The sequence below is a fragment of the Nymphalis io genome, chromosome 22 (assembly GCF_905147045.1).
Source record: "Nymphalis io chromosome 22, ilAglIoxx1.1, whole genome shotgun sequence".
NCBI lineage: Eukaryota > Metazoa > Arthropoda > Insecta > Lepidoptera > Nymphalidae > Nymphalis > Nymphalis io.
The window spans coordinates 6,649,477-6,667,955 of NC_065909.1; the positions used below are offsets into that span (position 1 = coordinate 6,649,477).

Consider the following 18,479-nt stretch of genomic DNA (forward strand, 5'->3'; position numbering starts at 1 on the left):
AGTACGTGACCCGTTTTAGGTTGTGCGGTTTAAAAATTTCTGATATACCATTTTGAGTTAGAATAACCGCTTCTCATTTTAGTTTCAAAACGTAAAATAGTTTGTGAGAAATACCACCTTTAGTTCGAAATGGCTTAGTGGTTAGAACAAGTGAGTTCTACTTTTAACAAAAAATTGCGGGTTCAAATCCCGAAATGTTAGCGAATGTTTATATTTCATTTGAGATGGGCTGTGAAGGACAATATTGTGAGAAAACCTGCATAGGTTTGATGAAAATTTGCCACATGTGTATCCATTAATCAAGATACAAGCAACGTGGTGAAAAAATCTCCAAACCTTTAAAAGAGAAAATGTATAAGTACTGTAGTGGGATACTTACATGCTGTCACGTAATTGTGCTGTTCAATTATTGTATAAATAGTTTTAGTGTACATATAGAAGAGAAACATAATTTACGGCAATCTACATAATTTAAAATATTAGTTATTGTTATATTATCTCCCCCATTTTCCGAGATAATTTCTTAAAATTTCAATTAAAATGCTTTAATGAATTTTATCAGTTGCAGTTGGGAGATACTTTTTTCAAAGATTTTATTTAACGCCTCTTTGTTAACTTATATATTTATGTATTTCGAATATTGTACAAACAACATAATTATATAGTATACTAGTACTCGCTCGTTGTTAGGGAGAGGGGTGGAAAGTGTTAGGTATACAAAAGTATGTCTCCTTGTGGCTCAAGCTTGCGTCATTAGAAAATTTCATGAACATCAATTCAGTGGTTTAGCTGAAAGAGCGCAATAAGAAAACTAGAAAAGTTACATTTATCTTATTATAAATAAGTAATAATAATTTTTAAAAAAAAACTTCTTATTGTTGTTATGTTTCTTGACTGCAAACAAAAGCTGTACTTAGGTATATACAGTGTTTATAAAGCAAAATGTTTGCTACATAATCCAAATGTGTAATATATATATATATCTTGTTGAATGTTACTTGTATCTAAATATTTAGTCAGCACCGTCACTTGTATGCAAATGATGAATGCAATAACTTATAGGAGCTGTGTTCAACAGTTCACATTAATTGACATAGTTGTATACACTGAGTATTTGCTTAGAACTGATAGAACCGAGTCAAATTAACTTCGAGGTAATTGAAAAATGATACCTACATAAGTAGAATACTTACTTACACCCTTTGTTGCCTGGAAGAGATCGCAATGTAGCGGTAAGGTCGCCATAATTGTACTTTTATTTAGGCTGTATACATGTTTTGTTTTTTCTCTTTGTGGTGTACAATAAAGTATAAAGTATAGCAAAAGTATAGAATAATATGATGAACAATACATTGTTATATACTGTTAGCTTCGTATTTCACTTGTGAAATCTTGAAAACCGATTTACTGTGATATGCAATTTTGATCCGTGTATCCGTTAAATGTTATAATTATAATAGTCAATTTTGCATGATTGTTTTCTGTTACTAATAAATTATCTCATAAGACTATGTTTAATATATCCTTACAAACGAAAACCATCTAACTTCATAGCGTTCAACGCTCAAAAATATTTTAACGAAGATAAAAACCAGCAGCCCGCAATTCTCGGCTCCATTACCGGGTCTAGAATGGAGCGCCGGCAAACAAGAAATATGTGAAATGTTCGCGGTTGCCACGAGATCCAGAAAATGAGCTGCGATGTTTCACCGAAATTTACGAAAATATTACGTTGTTTATAAATGAAATTATATTCAATATTTCTATATACTTATATTATGTTTATATTATAATTATTTAACGTTCGATTTAAAATTGACAAATTAGCTTAAAAAATAGTTTTTTCTTTAAATTAATAATGTTAAAATTTATCAAACATAGAGGAGATATAGAGGAAAGGAGGATAAACACAATAAGAAGTTATGACTACAATTAACAGTTCGTCCGAGTGAAATTCAGTTTATGGCTCTAAGGGTACATATGTATGTACGTACATATTACTGAAATAAAATATACCCCATGTTACTTCTGAATGAAGTAGCTTTCTAATGGTGAAAGAATTTTGGGAATATAGATTAGAAACAAACCAATCTTTCTTTAATCATATAATGAAAAAAAGTTAAAAAAAATAAAATAAACAGAACTAATAAACAACTTTAGTAAATATAAAAAAATAGTTTTCTTTTTAAGCTTAATTTGTATTTAATTTTTATTTACATTATTTAAGAAACATAATTTCCTTTATTAAAAATGGTTTCTCGAGTGAGATATTTATCTGACGGAATAAAAAAATGTACGTAGTATGTATAATATATTTTTTACAAGTAAAGTTCACAAATCGCCAGCATGCACAGACATCGTTTGGTTGCAAACAAGAAATATGTGATACGTGAAATGCTAGGCGCTTGGCAGCCACTAGATTGAGAAAATGGTCTGTGCATGTTTCCCGCCAGATTTGTATTCTGATAAAATGTTTTCGTTGCATTTTGAAATTTCATACAGTTGTTTATTTTATTTTTTTTGTACTAGGAGATAATAATTGTTACAGAGTTGTGTTTTATTGGAAACTTTTTCGTTATATTTTATAAAGAGTATCAAGATGTCGTTGTTAACAGAATTAATTGTTTTTTTTTGACGTATTTCTTTTTATGTACTTTTGTTTGTATTGAATCAAATCCTTACGTAAGATATTAGACCCGTACATCGAAACTACCTATTCGATTTATTTACTAAATTATAAAAAACAACGTAATTTTTTTCTCTCATTATTTTATATTATTACTATAATAGTAGTAGTAATTGAAACTGCAAAACTTAAATTACAGAAATGTGCTCTTTTTAATATTTTGCAACATTAATATAAAAATAAATAAATCTATTACTCAGATTTAATTAAACAGTATCGTTTCGAACAATTAAAGCTAAAAAATGTAGCCACAATGTGACAAGTGAATTTGACGAATATAAAAATCCGCTCTATTTCTAGTATAAACTTTCTAAGACGTCCGAATAAGTTTCAATGTGCGAATGTGTCCGGTCGTTCTCCGGTCGCCGGTCGCCAGTCACAAATCTTCCATTTCACTCCGGCTCGTCTGCGACGCGCTGCGGAGAGGAAATAGCACGCTTGAAAGCACGCGGCTGCGTATCGGCTACTCCCGAAATAGTCCCCCCGCGCGGGGTGTCGGCCCATCGACGTGCTTTTAGTATGCTGCGCGCATGCGACACGCCCGCACCCTTCTGCGCTCCTAGTAGCTCGACTCGTAAACACGCGAAATATTATCGCAATAAATCAAACAAAATAAACACAAATGATATAGACGAAATGGTTGCGATACTGGCCAATCCCAAGTGGAGCGAAGACCTCACCATCCAAATGATAATTGAGTACGAGAAGCGCGAGTATCTTTGGAATCCGGTGTCCGAAAACTACAAAAACAAGAAAGTACGCGAACAAGGATACGTTGAAATAATAAAAACCTTGAATCTAGTTGACATAACGGTTAAGGAACTGAAAAATAAGATAAAGAATATACGATCGTCGTACAGCGTCGAGTTGAAGAAAATTCGCGCTGCGAGGAAGGCCGGCGCGCATGCGTACCGTCCGAGCGTCACGTGGTTCGAGCACGCAGACAGGTTTCTGCGAGCGATCGTCACTCCGAGCTCTGTGAGTGCTTCTCTTATTTACATAGTTTAGACATGCGCTCTATCGTACTAACTTTGTAGCTAAACTTTATTTGTTTTAGGTGGATAACAGCCTTCTCGAAATACCAATGAGCGACGACAGCGATGCCGTTCAAGATTTGAGCGAAAGAAAATCGCCCGAAAAGAAAAGTCCACGAAAACGACGCAGTTCAACGCGATCGTCGACTCCGTACGTTTTAAATACGCCATCCCCTCGACCGAGTACGCCCTTCGGGCTCAATCAAACTTCGTCCCCGTTCGGGATCCTGCCGACCTCGACGTCCGCTCCATTTCTTAATCCCCCTGTCGGTATAGCAACCCCGCTAACTACATCGCTCGCAACGATTTATCCGGTGCCGGCAAAACAAAAAAAGAGCAATTTCGACGAACGTAGCGACCAGTCCGAGACGGCGCAAGATTTGAGTCAGCATTCTGAGAACGGGAACGAGAATGAATTCGAAATGTTCGGCAAATTGATTGCGAGTCAACTTCGCAAATTGCCTTTGAGCTTGGCTTTGGATACGCAGTTAAAGATTCAAACGCTTGTGAATGCGGCGCGAATACAGGCTGTATATCAGCAGTATAGCTACGCGGGCCCGTCGCAGGAGGCGCTGTCTGTGCAGGCTCTTTCAAACGGTATATTAGCGAGCATGGCTTCACAAAGCCCTTATGCATCGCGTGTAATGGACATGAGAAATGATTCGCCCGACGACTTGAATAGAGATCTAAAAACGGAATACTGTGTAGGATCCGAAGTGGAAGATTAGTGGATGAATTTGAAATATGATGAATGTCTTCGGATGGAGAAAAGAGTAGCACTGCTCATATGTATATCGATAAAAATATTGAGTATTAAGTAGTTGCCGTAACTTATAACACTATGACGTCAAAACATTTTTCTCTCTTATCTTAGAATTTAAAAATAAATTATACGCAAACATATATATTATGGTGCAGAAAGATACATATGATACATACATTAGACCAAGCAAATTGGAGAGCTAATTCTGCGATAATATTGATTAGCATGTTGCTAAAAATCCAAATATTTATTTATCTTGTCAAATCGTTAACAAAATCAGTGCCTAATATGTCTCCAAGAATTATAGCGCTATGGGTTTTAAAGTTTCTTATAGCTCATAACGAGTACCATATATAATATACGAAATATAGATAAAATATAATCAAATATAATTTGCAGAAGTCATGCATAGAACTAAAGCGGCGACTACATTATAAACTCAAGTATGTGTTTTAGATGTTTTCTATAAATGTGATAGATGTTAAATAAGCCGCGATTTATATACATGTAATAGTGATGAAATGCCAAAGTACAAATTATATACAGAATTACTTATATACGTGAAAGAAGAATATAATAATAATTAAATGTGACATCAAAACATTACAAAGATTACTACTAGTCTTTGATTCGTTGTTTGATTTTCATGGTCGGCTGTGTTTAGGTTATTTGGTTATTATTATTAGTTTACATAAACTAAATTATTCTTAAATTATGAGTGGTTGAATAATTTCTTTCAGAACTATTATTTAAGTATCGTTCGATTTCTCAATTTTGAAATATTTTAAAAATATTTTTTTTTTTTCGATTTATTAAAAGTATACTTATTGTGTATATTAGATATTTACGAATTTATTTTCCGTGTGATAGCAGGTAATGGAGGAAAAGAAAAAAAATACCTCAATATAGATTATAGTATAGATTTGATAAATAGTAAAGTATATTTTATCTGTTGTTCGATGTGCCACAATTATATAAATGGAATGTGATTTATTAAAAAAATAAATATTTTATAAATGTGCCTTTGGTGTTTTATTTACAATTTAAATACATTTTTTTAATTATTCGTCAATGTTGAAATTAAAATATATATCCATACCATTGAAAGCGTAAAGTTTTAGAACCGATTACGAATTAGTTCGCTTAGTTTATTTTAAGCTTTAAAATTTGTTAAAATTCGGGTGGAATTACATTAGAATTAGAAACTATAGATATTATTACTATTCATAATCTTAAATATCTAAAAAATAAGTACGAAATTAATGTTTTTGTTTTTCAAGGTTATGCAACCTCATCGAGGTTCGCTCCCATGTTCGAGGGGCTTCGCGAGCTATTTAAGGTTACCAAATTTCATAAAAGATTTTTGTTTTTAAGTGCTGAAATAAACAAGCGAACAAGTTTGTTACATAATTTATTTCAGGAAAAATATTTTATTTTTTACGAAAACTTTAAAAACTTTTTTGAAGCTTTCGTTCCGTTTTTACTTTCATTAATATTTCGAAACGTTTTCGGACGTGATATACAAACTAAAACGATAAAGTAGCTTTTGATTTACTGCACCCAAATTAATAATAATAATAATATCCTGGGAGAATTTAATTTTCACACACGGCCATCTGATCTCTAATTAAGCTTGTACTGAGCTTGTACTATGGAAACCAGACAACTAATATACTACATATACTATTTTTCTTTTGTAAATACATACTTATATAGATAATTACACTCAGACCCAGGAAAAACTGACATTTTCATTCACACAAATATCGGTCCTGGGTGGGAATAGAACCCACAACCTGCGGCGTGAAAGGCAAGCATCCACTAACCACGCCAACCGGCTCAAATGATTACATACAATCCGAAACAGTATTGTGTAAAAGCGTTGCATTTAATAGTATTTTTCACCAATCGAAATCTTTCAACACTTTATTGAAATCTGCAAGCAAAATTTGTTTGCCATTGCTTGACGATGATAGAAATAGTTCAAATTACATTTGGTATAATTGCCTTGAAAGATGAAAGCACTACTTCACTCATCTGTACAGCACCATCAGTACATATGTAGTGAAGGTTGAGCTCGATTGTGCTTTCTGAAAGAATTTCTAACAAATACTCGCCAGTTATGTTCCTGGGTCACATCTTGCAAAATAAAATATCTTGATAGCATCATTTGTTGTGGGCCGTACAGAACGAACGAAATGAGCACAGACGAACGAAAGAAATGTGACATACTTCGAAGCTGACTTTACTCCACCTATTCGAGAATTTAATTGGTCATTTCAAGTCACAGTTGCTGCAATAATAATAAAATTTAAATAGGTTGAAACGCGTCAATATAAAACTCTACACAATTATACGTCCTAGCTTTTTGTTGTAGCTGTATTTGCAGAATTTGCATATACTGTGCTAGTTGCAAGTGCCGCATCGCCAATTTGCATATACTGTTTTTATCTCTTGACAAAATGGCTCTAATACGCAACGTTACAAGGGGATTATGCGTGTTCGCTAACAATAAAGGCCATCGCTATATAGTATATAGAACACATTCCCCCCCATTCGCTAGACTGTTTGAACTAAACTCAAACGAACTGTATGTTTTTGATCCGGTTTTAATCGGATTTAGAGACAGTTTACAAGGGCTGATAGACTAGATTTAATATTTGAACAAATATCTAGACTATGCGATGGGAAGCGTTGATTCTAGAAATAGGCTCGTCTTAATAAAAAACGTTTTCGCGTTTCGTATTACACTTAAATGGTGCCGATATCTATCAGTATCGGTCAGCAAATATTTTATTTTGCTTTTAACAGCCCCATTTACTTGCAGCTGTGGTCGTAATCGTAAACTTAGAATAGCTGGAGACGCGATGGCGAAATAAAATCGCTTCCGAGTGCTTTCCTGTTTACTACAGCTTCTTATTATGGCGGCATCTGCAGTATTTGCATATACTGCTTTTTATATGAACAAAATCGGACTGAGTTTGACATTAGAAGTGTGAGTTAGGGGGTAAAGAAAACAAAAGCACACTTAGGTCGTATTCGATATGCATATATAATAATGTTTATGCTTACAGTTAAGATAAACCTGTATTTTTAATTATATGTTTCAATACAACTTTATGCAACAACAGAACGAATAATTACTTTAAAGAAAATTATTTACATAATTGGACTAGCTTCAAAGAACCCATTTGTTACTATATATTTCTATATAGCGTATTTTTTATCTATATACTAGCGATCCCCTCCGGCTTCGCACGTTATTGCTAATAAAGAAAATGAGAAATACGCCTTGCAAGAAAATATTAAGTAGGTATATATATTTAATAACGTTTATTTATTTTTAACGATTTTTTGGTTGTGTAATGCGTATGAATGTAATTTGGGAACTGTGATATCTCCAAGAATTTTGATTCGAATGAAATAGAGTAAAATACAATTTTATCTATTTTAAATGCCCAAGATTAATTATCTATATAACGATTAATAATGAATTCGAGTAAATGTAGAGAAAATATAGTTTTTTACTAATCTGTAATAAATAAAAACACTTAATTTGAATGTACCTTAGAAGATACAGGAACGAACTTTTCTGTGACCTTTGTACCTTTTTAAGATCTACAATTTTCTAGAACATTGTTTCGATGTATCTCCTAACGTTTAGCGTTAGCGTTTGAAAACTGTTTTTTTGGTCAGAGCAACGTTTGTATAACATATTTTATTAATTATTTTTTAGTTTAGCCGTTTCGTATAACATTTACAAGTCATATGTACATTAATATCAAAAACCGTTGCGTGATTTAGAAGAAGTAAACGGTAATACAGACAGATGCAGATAGCGATTTTGTTTCATACTATTTAGAGATATAATATCCTAGGACAACATAATATCCTAGGACAATTTTCACACACGGCCATCTGCTCCCAAATTAAGCTTGTACAGAGCTTGTGCTATGGAAACCAGACAACTGATATACTACATATACTACTTTTCTTTTGTAAATACATACTTATATAGATAATTACACCCAGACTCAGGACAAACAGACATGTTCATGCACACAAATGTCTGTCCTGGGTGGGAATCGAACCCACAACCTTCGGCGTGAAAGGCAAGCATCCACCAAGCACGCCAACCGGCTCGTCAAATATCAAATATTTCTGTATGTATCTAATTTCGAATAAGTTTTAAAACTATCTCGAAGCAGATGTTACATTTAAATTACTTGATATTTTTCGAAATTCGAATCACGTTTTCACCCGGAAGTACAGTGTAACGATGCTATAGATTTTTAATCAGTGTTAGGAGGAAACCCCTTGTAATTGGTCAAGCGTGCGAGGAAATTGTTGATACTTGTTTGTGAGGATTATGTAGGTTAGATTTCCGCTAACAAAATTACCATTAATTTTGTTTCGTTTTTGATAGTGTTTTTAGGGAATGCAGCCATACAAAGTATTGATTTTTAGCGGTTGAATCATTGAAAGGTGGATAAACGGCCAGACGGATCTGGAAAAAGCCTACAAGAAGCATAACCATAGGCCTTAAGTACTGAATACTTTTATGCAGAGAAATAAAGTATTCCAAATAGTATGGACAAAAAGCAGTTCCATACTTCAGTTCAGTTTTCCATATTCAACATCCTTGCCAACAAAGTACTGCGAACAGCAGATTGTCGTTAATATATTCGTTTGTGATGTATGACGTCACTGGAAGTTTAAAATGGCGGCCGTATTTAATATTAATATGTTGTAATTTTATATGATTGGGTTACCTTTAATTTATAAAGCTGGAGAGCTTGTATGGTTGAACGCTTTAATCTCCAGAACTACTAGTCCAATTAAAGATATTATTCTTAGTTTGGTAGCCTACATACTTAGAAAGGTTCTAGGCCTACGAATTTATAATTCTGAGAAACTCTTAGAAAATACTCATCGTATTATCTATCAATCAATATACAATCAAGGCATAAGTAACAGCCTTTAAAATTCCAATGCTGGGCTAAGGCCTCTTTATGATGAGAAAGGTTTGGAACTAATTTCCTCACGCTATTCCAATGCTCATCGCTCAAAATTTTCATTCGACACATGCAAGTTTCATGCAAGGTCTGTATAATACTTTCAAATGAAATCGCAGAGCAAAGCTATTTTTATAAAACTGATCTTTTTTCTCGTATTGTATTGTATTATATTGTGTGAAGGGTTGATATATAGGCACGAAGAGATAACGGCTTAAGTCACGGCGCATTAGCGAGATTAGGGACACGCTTAATGAATACATTGTTCATGTGTAGAGAACATAGGCAGAGACAATTTGTAATGCAAAGGTATTAACCGTTTGCCATCACGAGGTCGAATCGTACAAGTTTGGTATTAGAGTCGTTATATACGCTGTTCTATGACGAATACATGAATTAAGTACTTGTAGCATATTTAAATGACTGGAGATGTAAAGACAAAGAAACTGCTGTGACATTGAATTGACGTACACAGACCAAGATTCACTCTTAAAATTCACAAGTTAAACTCAAAAATCTTAATTCAATATAGAAGCGTTACACTTATTGATATTCATAGATCTACCACCGGTTTGAAAATAAACAACTCAGACCTGAGAAGAACCGGCGAAAGAAATTCAGGGGGATTTTTTTTTATCTCATATTTTATAATCATAGGCAATACACAATAATAGAATAATATTTTTTTTATTTAAAGTTGCGATCGTTTCTTTCCCAAGGTGTGCAATTTTCAGAAATTCTACCGCAAAACAGCAGTACTTGTTATTGTTGCCAGGTTGTGAGCTAGTTTAATTTTTTTTTTTTTATAGAAAAGGAAGGCGGACGAGCATATGGGCCACCTGATGCTAAGTGGTCACCAAACGCCCTTAGACATTGGCATTGTAAGAAATGTTAACCATCGCTTACATCACCAATGCGCCACCAACCTTTGGAACTAAGATGTTATGTCCCTTGTGCCTGTAATTACACTGGTTCACTCACCCTTCAAACCGGAACACAACAATACCAAGTACTGCTGTTTTGCGGTAGAATATCTGATGAGTGGGTGGTACCTACCCAGACGAGCTTGCACAAAGCTCTACCACCAGTATTTACAGTAATTACAGGCACAAGGGACATAACATCTTAGTTCCCAGGGATGGTGGCGTATTGGCGATGTAAGTAAAGGTTAACATTTCTTACCATCAGATGGCCCACATACTACCTACCCATTCTATATCATCATTATATAAAAAGTCATTGGTTGTGTAATATCCTTTACAATTATCTATGGTATTCATTATGGATTTTGAAAAAGGCGTTTTGAATGTTAGATGTGAAATTAAAGTGTATAAGTAACTAAGTAGAATGGTGTTGACTTATAAATATATATATATGTATATAGTTTTTTAACTGTTTGTATTTCATAATATAGTAGAATTATTAGTAAATCGAATGCAATATGTGGATCTAAAGTTTGTTTAAATCTCTATTTCTTCGATGGGAAAATGTTATAAATAGAAAGTTAGCGAAAATTACAAGATAATTAATTTGCTTTTAAAATAATAAGTTGAGGAAATAGTTTATTGTATTTTATAAGTAAATAGTACTATCATAACTTCTTCTCGTCATAACATTTTCTACAGCAATGGGATTATGACAATACCTACAGAATGACAACAAGTCATAAAACAAAATGCCACACATATAATCAAATGTAAATAAACTATGATAAAAAATATATTGACTTTATATATATAAAATACGAAAAAATCTTTTCCCTGATCCTATATTGAATAGTTACTAATGAAAAAAACAAACAACAAACATATAAATATATTTTTTTCATGACGCTGACGCTTTTATTCTTTTCACATTTCTTTGCTTCAAATTTTCGGATAATTTCCGAACGAAATGCTACAATTGTACATTTATAGTTCGTACGTAATAGTTTATATTCCCGCCAAAATGCTCTGAAAAGTTCTGCCATAATTGCAGAGACACGGAGCGAAATGACGCGCGGGAAATGAATTAAATAGAATGCATATTTTATTATTAACTACTGGCTGTCCCGACTTTGCACTCGTATTATGTACTGTGATTAAAATCTGCGTGAAACGGAATATTAAAATAGAAGTATTTAAAACTTATTTGTAATAACAAACCTGGTTCAAATAAGCGTTGAATTTTCATGTGCTTAGTTTGTGTTTATATTTTATTTCAGCCGTGAAACCATCGCGAGGAAGCAAGCTTGTGTCGGATGAAAATCTTCCACGTGTGTATTCCTGGTTCCTAACCTTCTCAAAAAGGAATGGAGGTGATAGCCCAACAGCCTGAAAATGTCCCGCACATTTATACTTTTATATTATCTATTACACGAAGCCAATTAAAAACCTGTATTTGTAATTCTAATAGGCAAATGATAGGTGTCCTTATCGATTATGTGATATCGTCAGTATGTTTGTAGTGGTAGTAGCTAATAGCCCAAATGCTTAAAACGAGTTTGACGAATAGCCAGACTCTCTTTGTCTCGACTTTAATTTATTAGAAATTAGTCTACAATCCCTTATCATATTTTAACTAATATAGCAATAGTGTAAAAACTTTTACTTACTTTTTTTTAGATGATAAAAAAATACCAGTTACTGCTGTCTTTATTAAATTTTCATACCATCCTTACCATCCATTATCCACCATCCTTATTCGAAGAATGAAATTCGTTCGCTCAGGGCTTAACTTAAGCTCTCGCGTGTTACGGGACGTGTCAAAGCGGGTGTTACTACGCGTGAGCGAGACAGAGCTATATGTTAGAAAAGGTGGACATCACAGCGGTACCCGTAGCCAACGGGCCTGCCGTGGTGGCCGACGGCTTACATAGCTTACGACCGCGATCCTGTATACAGCATTTGATGCGGTTTGGTATTTGATGCATGGCCGATTTTACGTTTCAACTTTATTGATCAAAACTATTTATAAATTTAAAAAACTAATAGTTATTTAAAAAATGAATGTACTAACCATATTTTCTTAGTTCAGTTATATTCAATTATTGTGAAATATAGGTTGGAAAGAACACTGAATATGTCTCCGTGAATTTAAAATACTGCTAGACTTTATGCCAAGACCGAGAATAGGGCATATAAGGAAGCTGAAACATTTTATCTTTTTTTTTGGCACGGCAACACTCTTAGAAATTCTTGTTAAGATTGAGGTAGAAATTTACGAGTAGACAAAATATTTAGTGTCTACATAATACTGCAAATTTTATGTTTTATTCTAGTAGTTGTAAATATCTAAATTATAATTAAAACTTATATTTCAAATACATAAAAAGAAATATAAATATCTTATAAAATCATAACTCATAAGAGATCATGATTTATGATTTAACTCATTATCGGAATCCATAGTTACATAGATAATTCCATACAAGTTAGAGGTTTGAACTTTACACAGCACTAGTTTACACCGGCTCTTAATAATAATTGCCGATGCGCGGTCGGCGGCACCGATAAGGGATTACGCCCTGGCTCCCCATTCCATACTGCTATAGGGCCACCCACATCTCTGTTCGCTTGCTCTAGCTTTTTTCTCGCGAACTTGCACTTTGCGACAGCGAAGTGTATATTGAATTATGAATTAAGATATGAGTACGTCCACTAGGGGGATGCTTTGTGAATGTTTTTTGTCAAAAGGTATTATTATTATTTTTTGTACTTATTTGCGCTCTAAAAAGTTTTTGTTTAGCTACACTACGTGTGAATTACAAATCATACATTTCATATTTTTACTTATTTTTTTTATTGGGCTAAGGCCTCCTCTCCCTTTTGAGGAGAAGGTTTGGAGCTTATTCCACCACGCTGCTCCAATGCGGGTTGGTAGAATACACATGTGGCATAATTTCAATGAAATTAGACACATGCAGGTTTCCTCACGATGTTTTCCTTCACCGTCAAGCACGAGATGAATTATAATCACAAATACTTTTATTTTTACTTATTTTTTTTATACTTTGTTAAAGTAAAAATAAACGTCGTCCACAATTATACAAACAAACTATCACACAAACGCACACATAATTACTTAAAATTAACTTCTTAAAGCTTATTCTAAATATTATTGCAATTGCTTATACATCTATAAATGATACAAAAGTTATATGTGCTACCAACTAATTATTCGCATTTTTAGGAAGATAATTGGCCATCCTTAGCATAGATTATTCTCATAATCTAGCTAGGATGACCATACTGTACTCTGAATTTTTTTCGTAAATTTTAATTATTGCATAAGTTATTTCTTGTCTAGACTAAGTAAATGTATGAAACCATAAGTGAAATATATTATTATTATTATTTTATATAAAATGTAAAATAAATTGTTTTGTCAATTTCTGAGACAAAGTTAACAAGGCCTCTTATTCCGTCAAAGCCTCGAGAATTTTCCCTTATATAATCCTGGTTTGCTCAATCCGCAAAACCAGTGAGTTCGTGACGGGGATTATATTTTTTGGCTTATATATTTTTCGCCCTATGAAACTCTACTCTATCTCCGAGACTTTCTCTTAAGTAACACTCTTTTATTCTTGGTTTGAGTTATTATATTTATGATTTTTTTTTTGAAAAAATTGTTTAAAATCTAAAGTTGTATTTTAATTGTGTTCACAATGAATAAATTCGACAAGATACAGCGTCATATGTATGAGCTGAAACTTTTCAGCGATGCATTCAAAACGGACAGTAAGCAATAAAGTAGCGATGCTTCAATCAAGCAGCCTTATAGTCGCAAGCCGATAGAGCCATAACGAAACACAAAGCGTAGCGCGGCGCCCGGACAGAAACCAGTCCGAGCAAATTAAATATGTAGGAGGCGAGCGCTCGCACCCACGCTATCAGGGTTGGGAATGTTGGAGTATTTTACAGTAGTCATTATTCATTATTAAATTAAAACGTGCTGCTGTCTAAATTGATGAAGATTATATGCATTTTTATTCAGTTAAATGTACACTTGCATTCAATTGCAATGGTAATATTATACACGCCTCCTTTGTTTTAATACTTATAATTCAAAATGTAGTGTAATATTTACTTATGCAAATCAAAAATTTTGTTTAAATTAAAAAGCGCAATTGAAATAGATTGAATACTACATTGAGTAAAAAATCACATCGCATTGCAATCTTATTTGTTGTGAAATACTTATATTATTCATATAATTAGGGCTAAAATAATACAACGGAGTTATTTATAACTAACCATACTTATATCGTATCGTAGTATAAACTAACCATTTATGTTGTAGTAGCACACCAGTATTAGTATTAAATATTATAAAGCACCACAAATAAAATCATTTGCGACCCTATGCAGGAAACGAGCGCGGCGAGTGTGCCGTCATTAGAGGCGGCGTTAGCGACCCGCCGCCAAGCCAGACATTTTTTATGCAACCCACAAGCCGGCTTTTTTCAACAGCATATTGCGGTGAACTAACGCGGAGCAGGATCGGTCTAATGATACTCACCTTGTGGGGATGAATATCCATTGATTTCTTTTTTGCATCTATATTTCTCTATAATGATGAATTTTATTATCTTATTCATGATTAAAGTTTTTGCAAAACATCATCATTTATCTAGGTCACAGCTTAATCTATTAATATTCCTTATGAACTGTTTTGTTTGTTCATATTTATAATTGTAGTTAAGAAAAATGTACATACTTATGTTGTATATTAAGTGTAGTTATCGATATAAACTATATATCTCGAAGTAACATAACCTTACTATATAACTAAAGTTTGACTTAAAAATTATGAATAATGCGGTTTGATAAAAATATGAATTTAAGTCCAAGTAAGAAATTTTAACGAAAAATTTTTAAGCATCAAACCGTCCCGAACGAGGTACTCGGCAACCCATTAAAGCGCTCGGTGACAAGGTGACGTGCTCACCGCGGGGGCGCGATAACGCGGCCCGTATCCTGTCGTGATGCTCGCCTCGCTCGATATTGCGCTGAGCTATACATCCCACTCATATGTTCATAAACGTTCAGTACTTTCATCGTATTGTTATATATAAATTAGTTTCTGACTAAAAATATAAAAATTATAATTTGAAAATGAATATTTATTAACATATTTTTTTGTTACAGGTAAACATACTTCTGTATGATAAATCATCAGAAAAAAACCGTAAGTGTTAATTAATGTTTAAAACTAGTGTATAAGACATTAATAACAGTGATTATAAAATACTGATGTAATCAGATATTTTGATCGTGAAATAACAAATATTTTATTTTAATTTTTATAGTGAAATACATTAAAACCACAATCTTTTATTGTAATCATACATATATTACGTCTTATTCGTTTCAAACATTATTATAATTATGGTTATATTTAAATTAAAACAAAACTAAATTTAAATGATATATTATATAAGTGCGTCGGTCGCAGTATACCGCCGGTCGACAGCACGCGACGACGGGCCGAGTCGACTGATCCCCATGTCACGCCGTGCCTGCCACCGCCCGGCAGTAGGGCTGGCAATATTTTAATAAAATATTTTTTTTAAATAAGAATGAAAACCGACTTTATAATTAAACATTGCTTCACTTTGAGAAGATTATGACATGTATAAAACCTATGTCCTTTTTTGTAGCAGATCAGTTGTAAAGTTAAGACATGTAAGCGGAACAAACAAACAAATTTACTTTATAATATTGGTAAAGAATCCAATCGAAGAAGTATGGATAAACATAGCTTAGATTTACATATTCCACGCATTTTGCTATTAGCTCTGCTATATTATTCAAGACAAACCGTTCTTGATTAATATATCATTATTAATGATAATACCATTTAACTACTTATATTCATTTAAACTTTACATCCAAAGTTCCGATAACTGCGGCGTCATTAAATACGCCATTTTTTCACAAATCCAATATGAGTACCATAGATTATTCACTCGATCAATCAAATTCTCCTATTGAATTTCAACGTTTAATTGTTTTTACTCGTTTTTTAATTGGAGTAGTCGGCAAACAATACATAAAATCGTAAGTTTGAACTTAGATTTTTATCATATATTTCGTCATACACATACACACATTGAGTAGGTATTCTAGTTACCTTTTCTTTATTTTTGTTTATAGATATAATTGTAAAAAAACATTTTTAAACTGTCATTTAATTTTAATTCCCTGTGACTACCAACCTTGTCTCAAGAGACATTTGTTGATGTCGGACGCGATATAAAGCGGGACGTGCGAGTACGTGCGGGCCGGTTCGCTTCTGGACACAGCCGTGGCGGTGGAGATTTTATATCATTTATTATTACGTATTTATTATCCGGTGTACGAGGTGCAGCTTTTTATAATACTGAATCTGATGCGGGAATCAAATATTTGATCTTTACTTTTTAACTTACTGTTAAGGCTTGCTGAAGATACCGCATGACAGGAATTTATACTACCTGAATTATTTTTTAACACGGATTAGCTTTAAAGTTAATTAAAAGCATATTATATCATTTTAAAGCACATTTCATACTGTTTCTGTTAAAACAAATCAAATAAAAATATTCTTAATACAAGTAGGCTCATAAAGATTTGAACTGTCATCTTACTGTATTAAATTAAATGTAAAGCTTAAATGTAAGCCGATGGTCGGTTCGGAATGTAAATTCTACCGAAAAGAACCTGCAAGGAACTCAGTAGTTACTCTTTTCGAATCCAGTCAAGTCCAGAGTCCAGTTCCAGACCACCTCGCCAAAAAATTTCTTTATATTATAAAAAGTATATATTTATAAATAATAACATAACTAACAAAACAGATGTTCAAAATGTTTTCATGATTTTCATATTAAAATGCAACTTTACTGATTTTTAAATACGTTACGTTTTAGTAATGTTTGTTTATAGAATTGACAAGTTCTTAGAGGAAAGAAGATGGCTGCGTTTCTCTCAGTTCATATAAGTCATCTCACATAACATCTCACATTATTCAATGTGCAAGTTGATGCCGCGCGATCGCTTATGAGATATGATCGCCTGGTATCATTTTCGCGCGTTCGAAACGTACAAAGACGTAAGTGTTTAATGTAGATAAATAAGATAAAAGTTAAAGATCAGATAAGAAAGAAATAATTTTTAATATCCGAACGATACCTAATTTAATTTTATATAATTGAACGTAAAGATAAATTGTCAAGTACAGTTTAAGATTAGACAAACATAATTATTTAGTTTTTGGCCTGAGATAATTAAATACTAAAATAATACATACCTACATAATACCTAAACATTTATTTTTGTATTTTAAAATATTTGAATTTTTAATGTCTTCTTTAGACAAACCACATTTTTGACCACAATATTTTTGTACTTTGTAGAAAGAGAAAAGAGAGACGAATTTCCGAAATAATGAAAATACTTCATGTACTCATGATACAAAGTACGATTCCGTGTTCGCCTAGAATACTAGGAGCGCATGAACGCCAGCGAGTAGCGCTAGCGTCGTCACAGCTATATAATTTAGTTATAATGACGGTATACACCATTAGCAGTGAAATGTTCTAACACGTAGCTACCCAAGTGTGGTATAAATTGAGGACATTACCAAGTAGGTGTTTGATTGATAGCCGGTGTAAAACGGATTCTCCATTCGATTTGTAACGTCACTATTGTTACGATAATAAAATTTTAAAATTACACGTAGATAATGCAGTAGCTAGTAATGATATTATATTAATTGAATTTGTCTTTTCATTAAAAGAAGCCGGCAAAATTCGATCTTTATAGAGGTCGGGTTAAGAACTCTTCGATGTGTTTCGTTAAAAAATTGAAGATAAAAACATTTCTATTAAAAGTTGCAAAGTTTTGTCAAAATATAAGAGAAATTCACAGCGACCGCAGGCGATTAGGAAGACCGTTTTAGGTGCACCACAGACATCATTTCATTTATATCGACATGTTTTCTTTAGTGTTTTGTTGTTTGTA

The 18,479-nt window shown here is 33.0% G+C and overlaps 2 protein-coding genes across 5 annotated transcripts in view; both read left to right on the forward strand.

Moving 5' to 3' along the window:
- LOC126777156 (nucleolar protein 4) overlaps positions 1-18,479 on the forward strand; it is a 139,560-nt gene that overhangs the window by 25,765 nt on the left and 95,316 nt on the right. The gene's annotated exons all lie outside the window — the stretch shown is intronic.
- On the forward strand, positions 3,241-4,715 carry LOC126777237 (uncharacterized). Its single transcript, XM_050500233.1, has 2 exons — positions 3,241-3,664; positions 3,744-4,715. The coding sequence occupies exons 1-2, from the start codon at positions 3,323-3,325 to the stop codon at positions 4,446-4,448; spliced, it is 1,047 nt and encodes a 348-aa protein (XP_050356190.1). The 5' UTR covers positions 3,241-3,322; the 3' UTR covers positions 4,449-4,715.

Coding starts and splice junctions, on each gene's coding strand:
- LOC126777237 (XM_050500233.1), top strand. CDS start 3,323: ATGGTTGCGATACTGGCCAATCCCAAGTGGAGCGAAGACCTCACCATC. Junction 3,665..3,743: donor CGATCGTCACTCCGAGCTCT/GTGAGTGCTTCT, acceptor TATTTGTTTTAG/GTGGATAACAGCCTTCTCGA.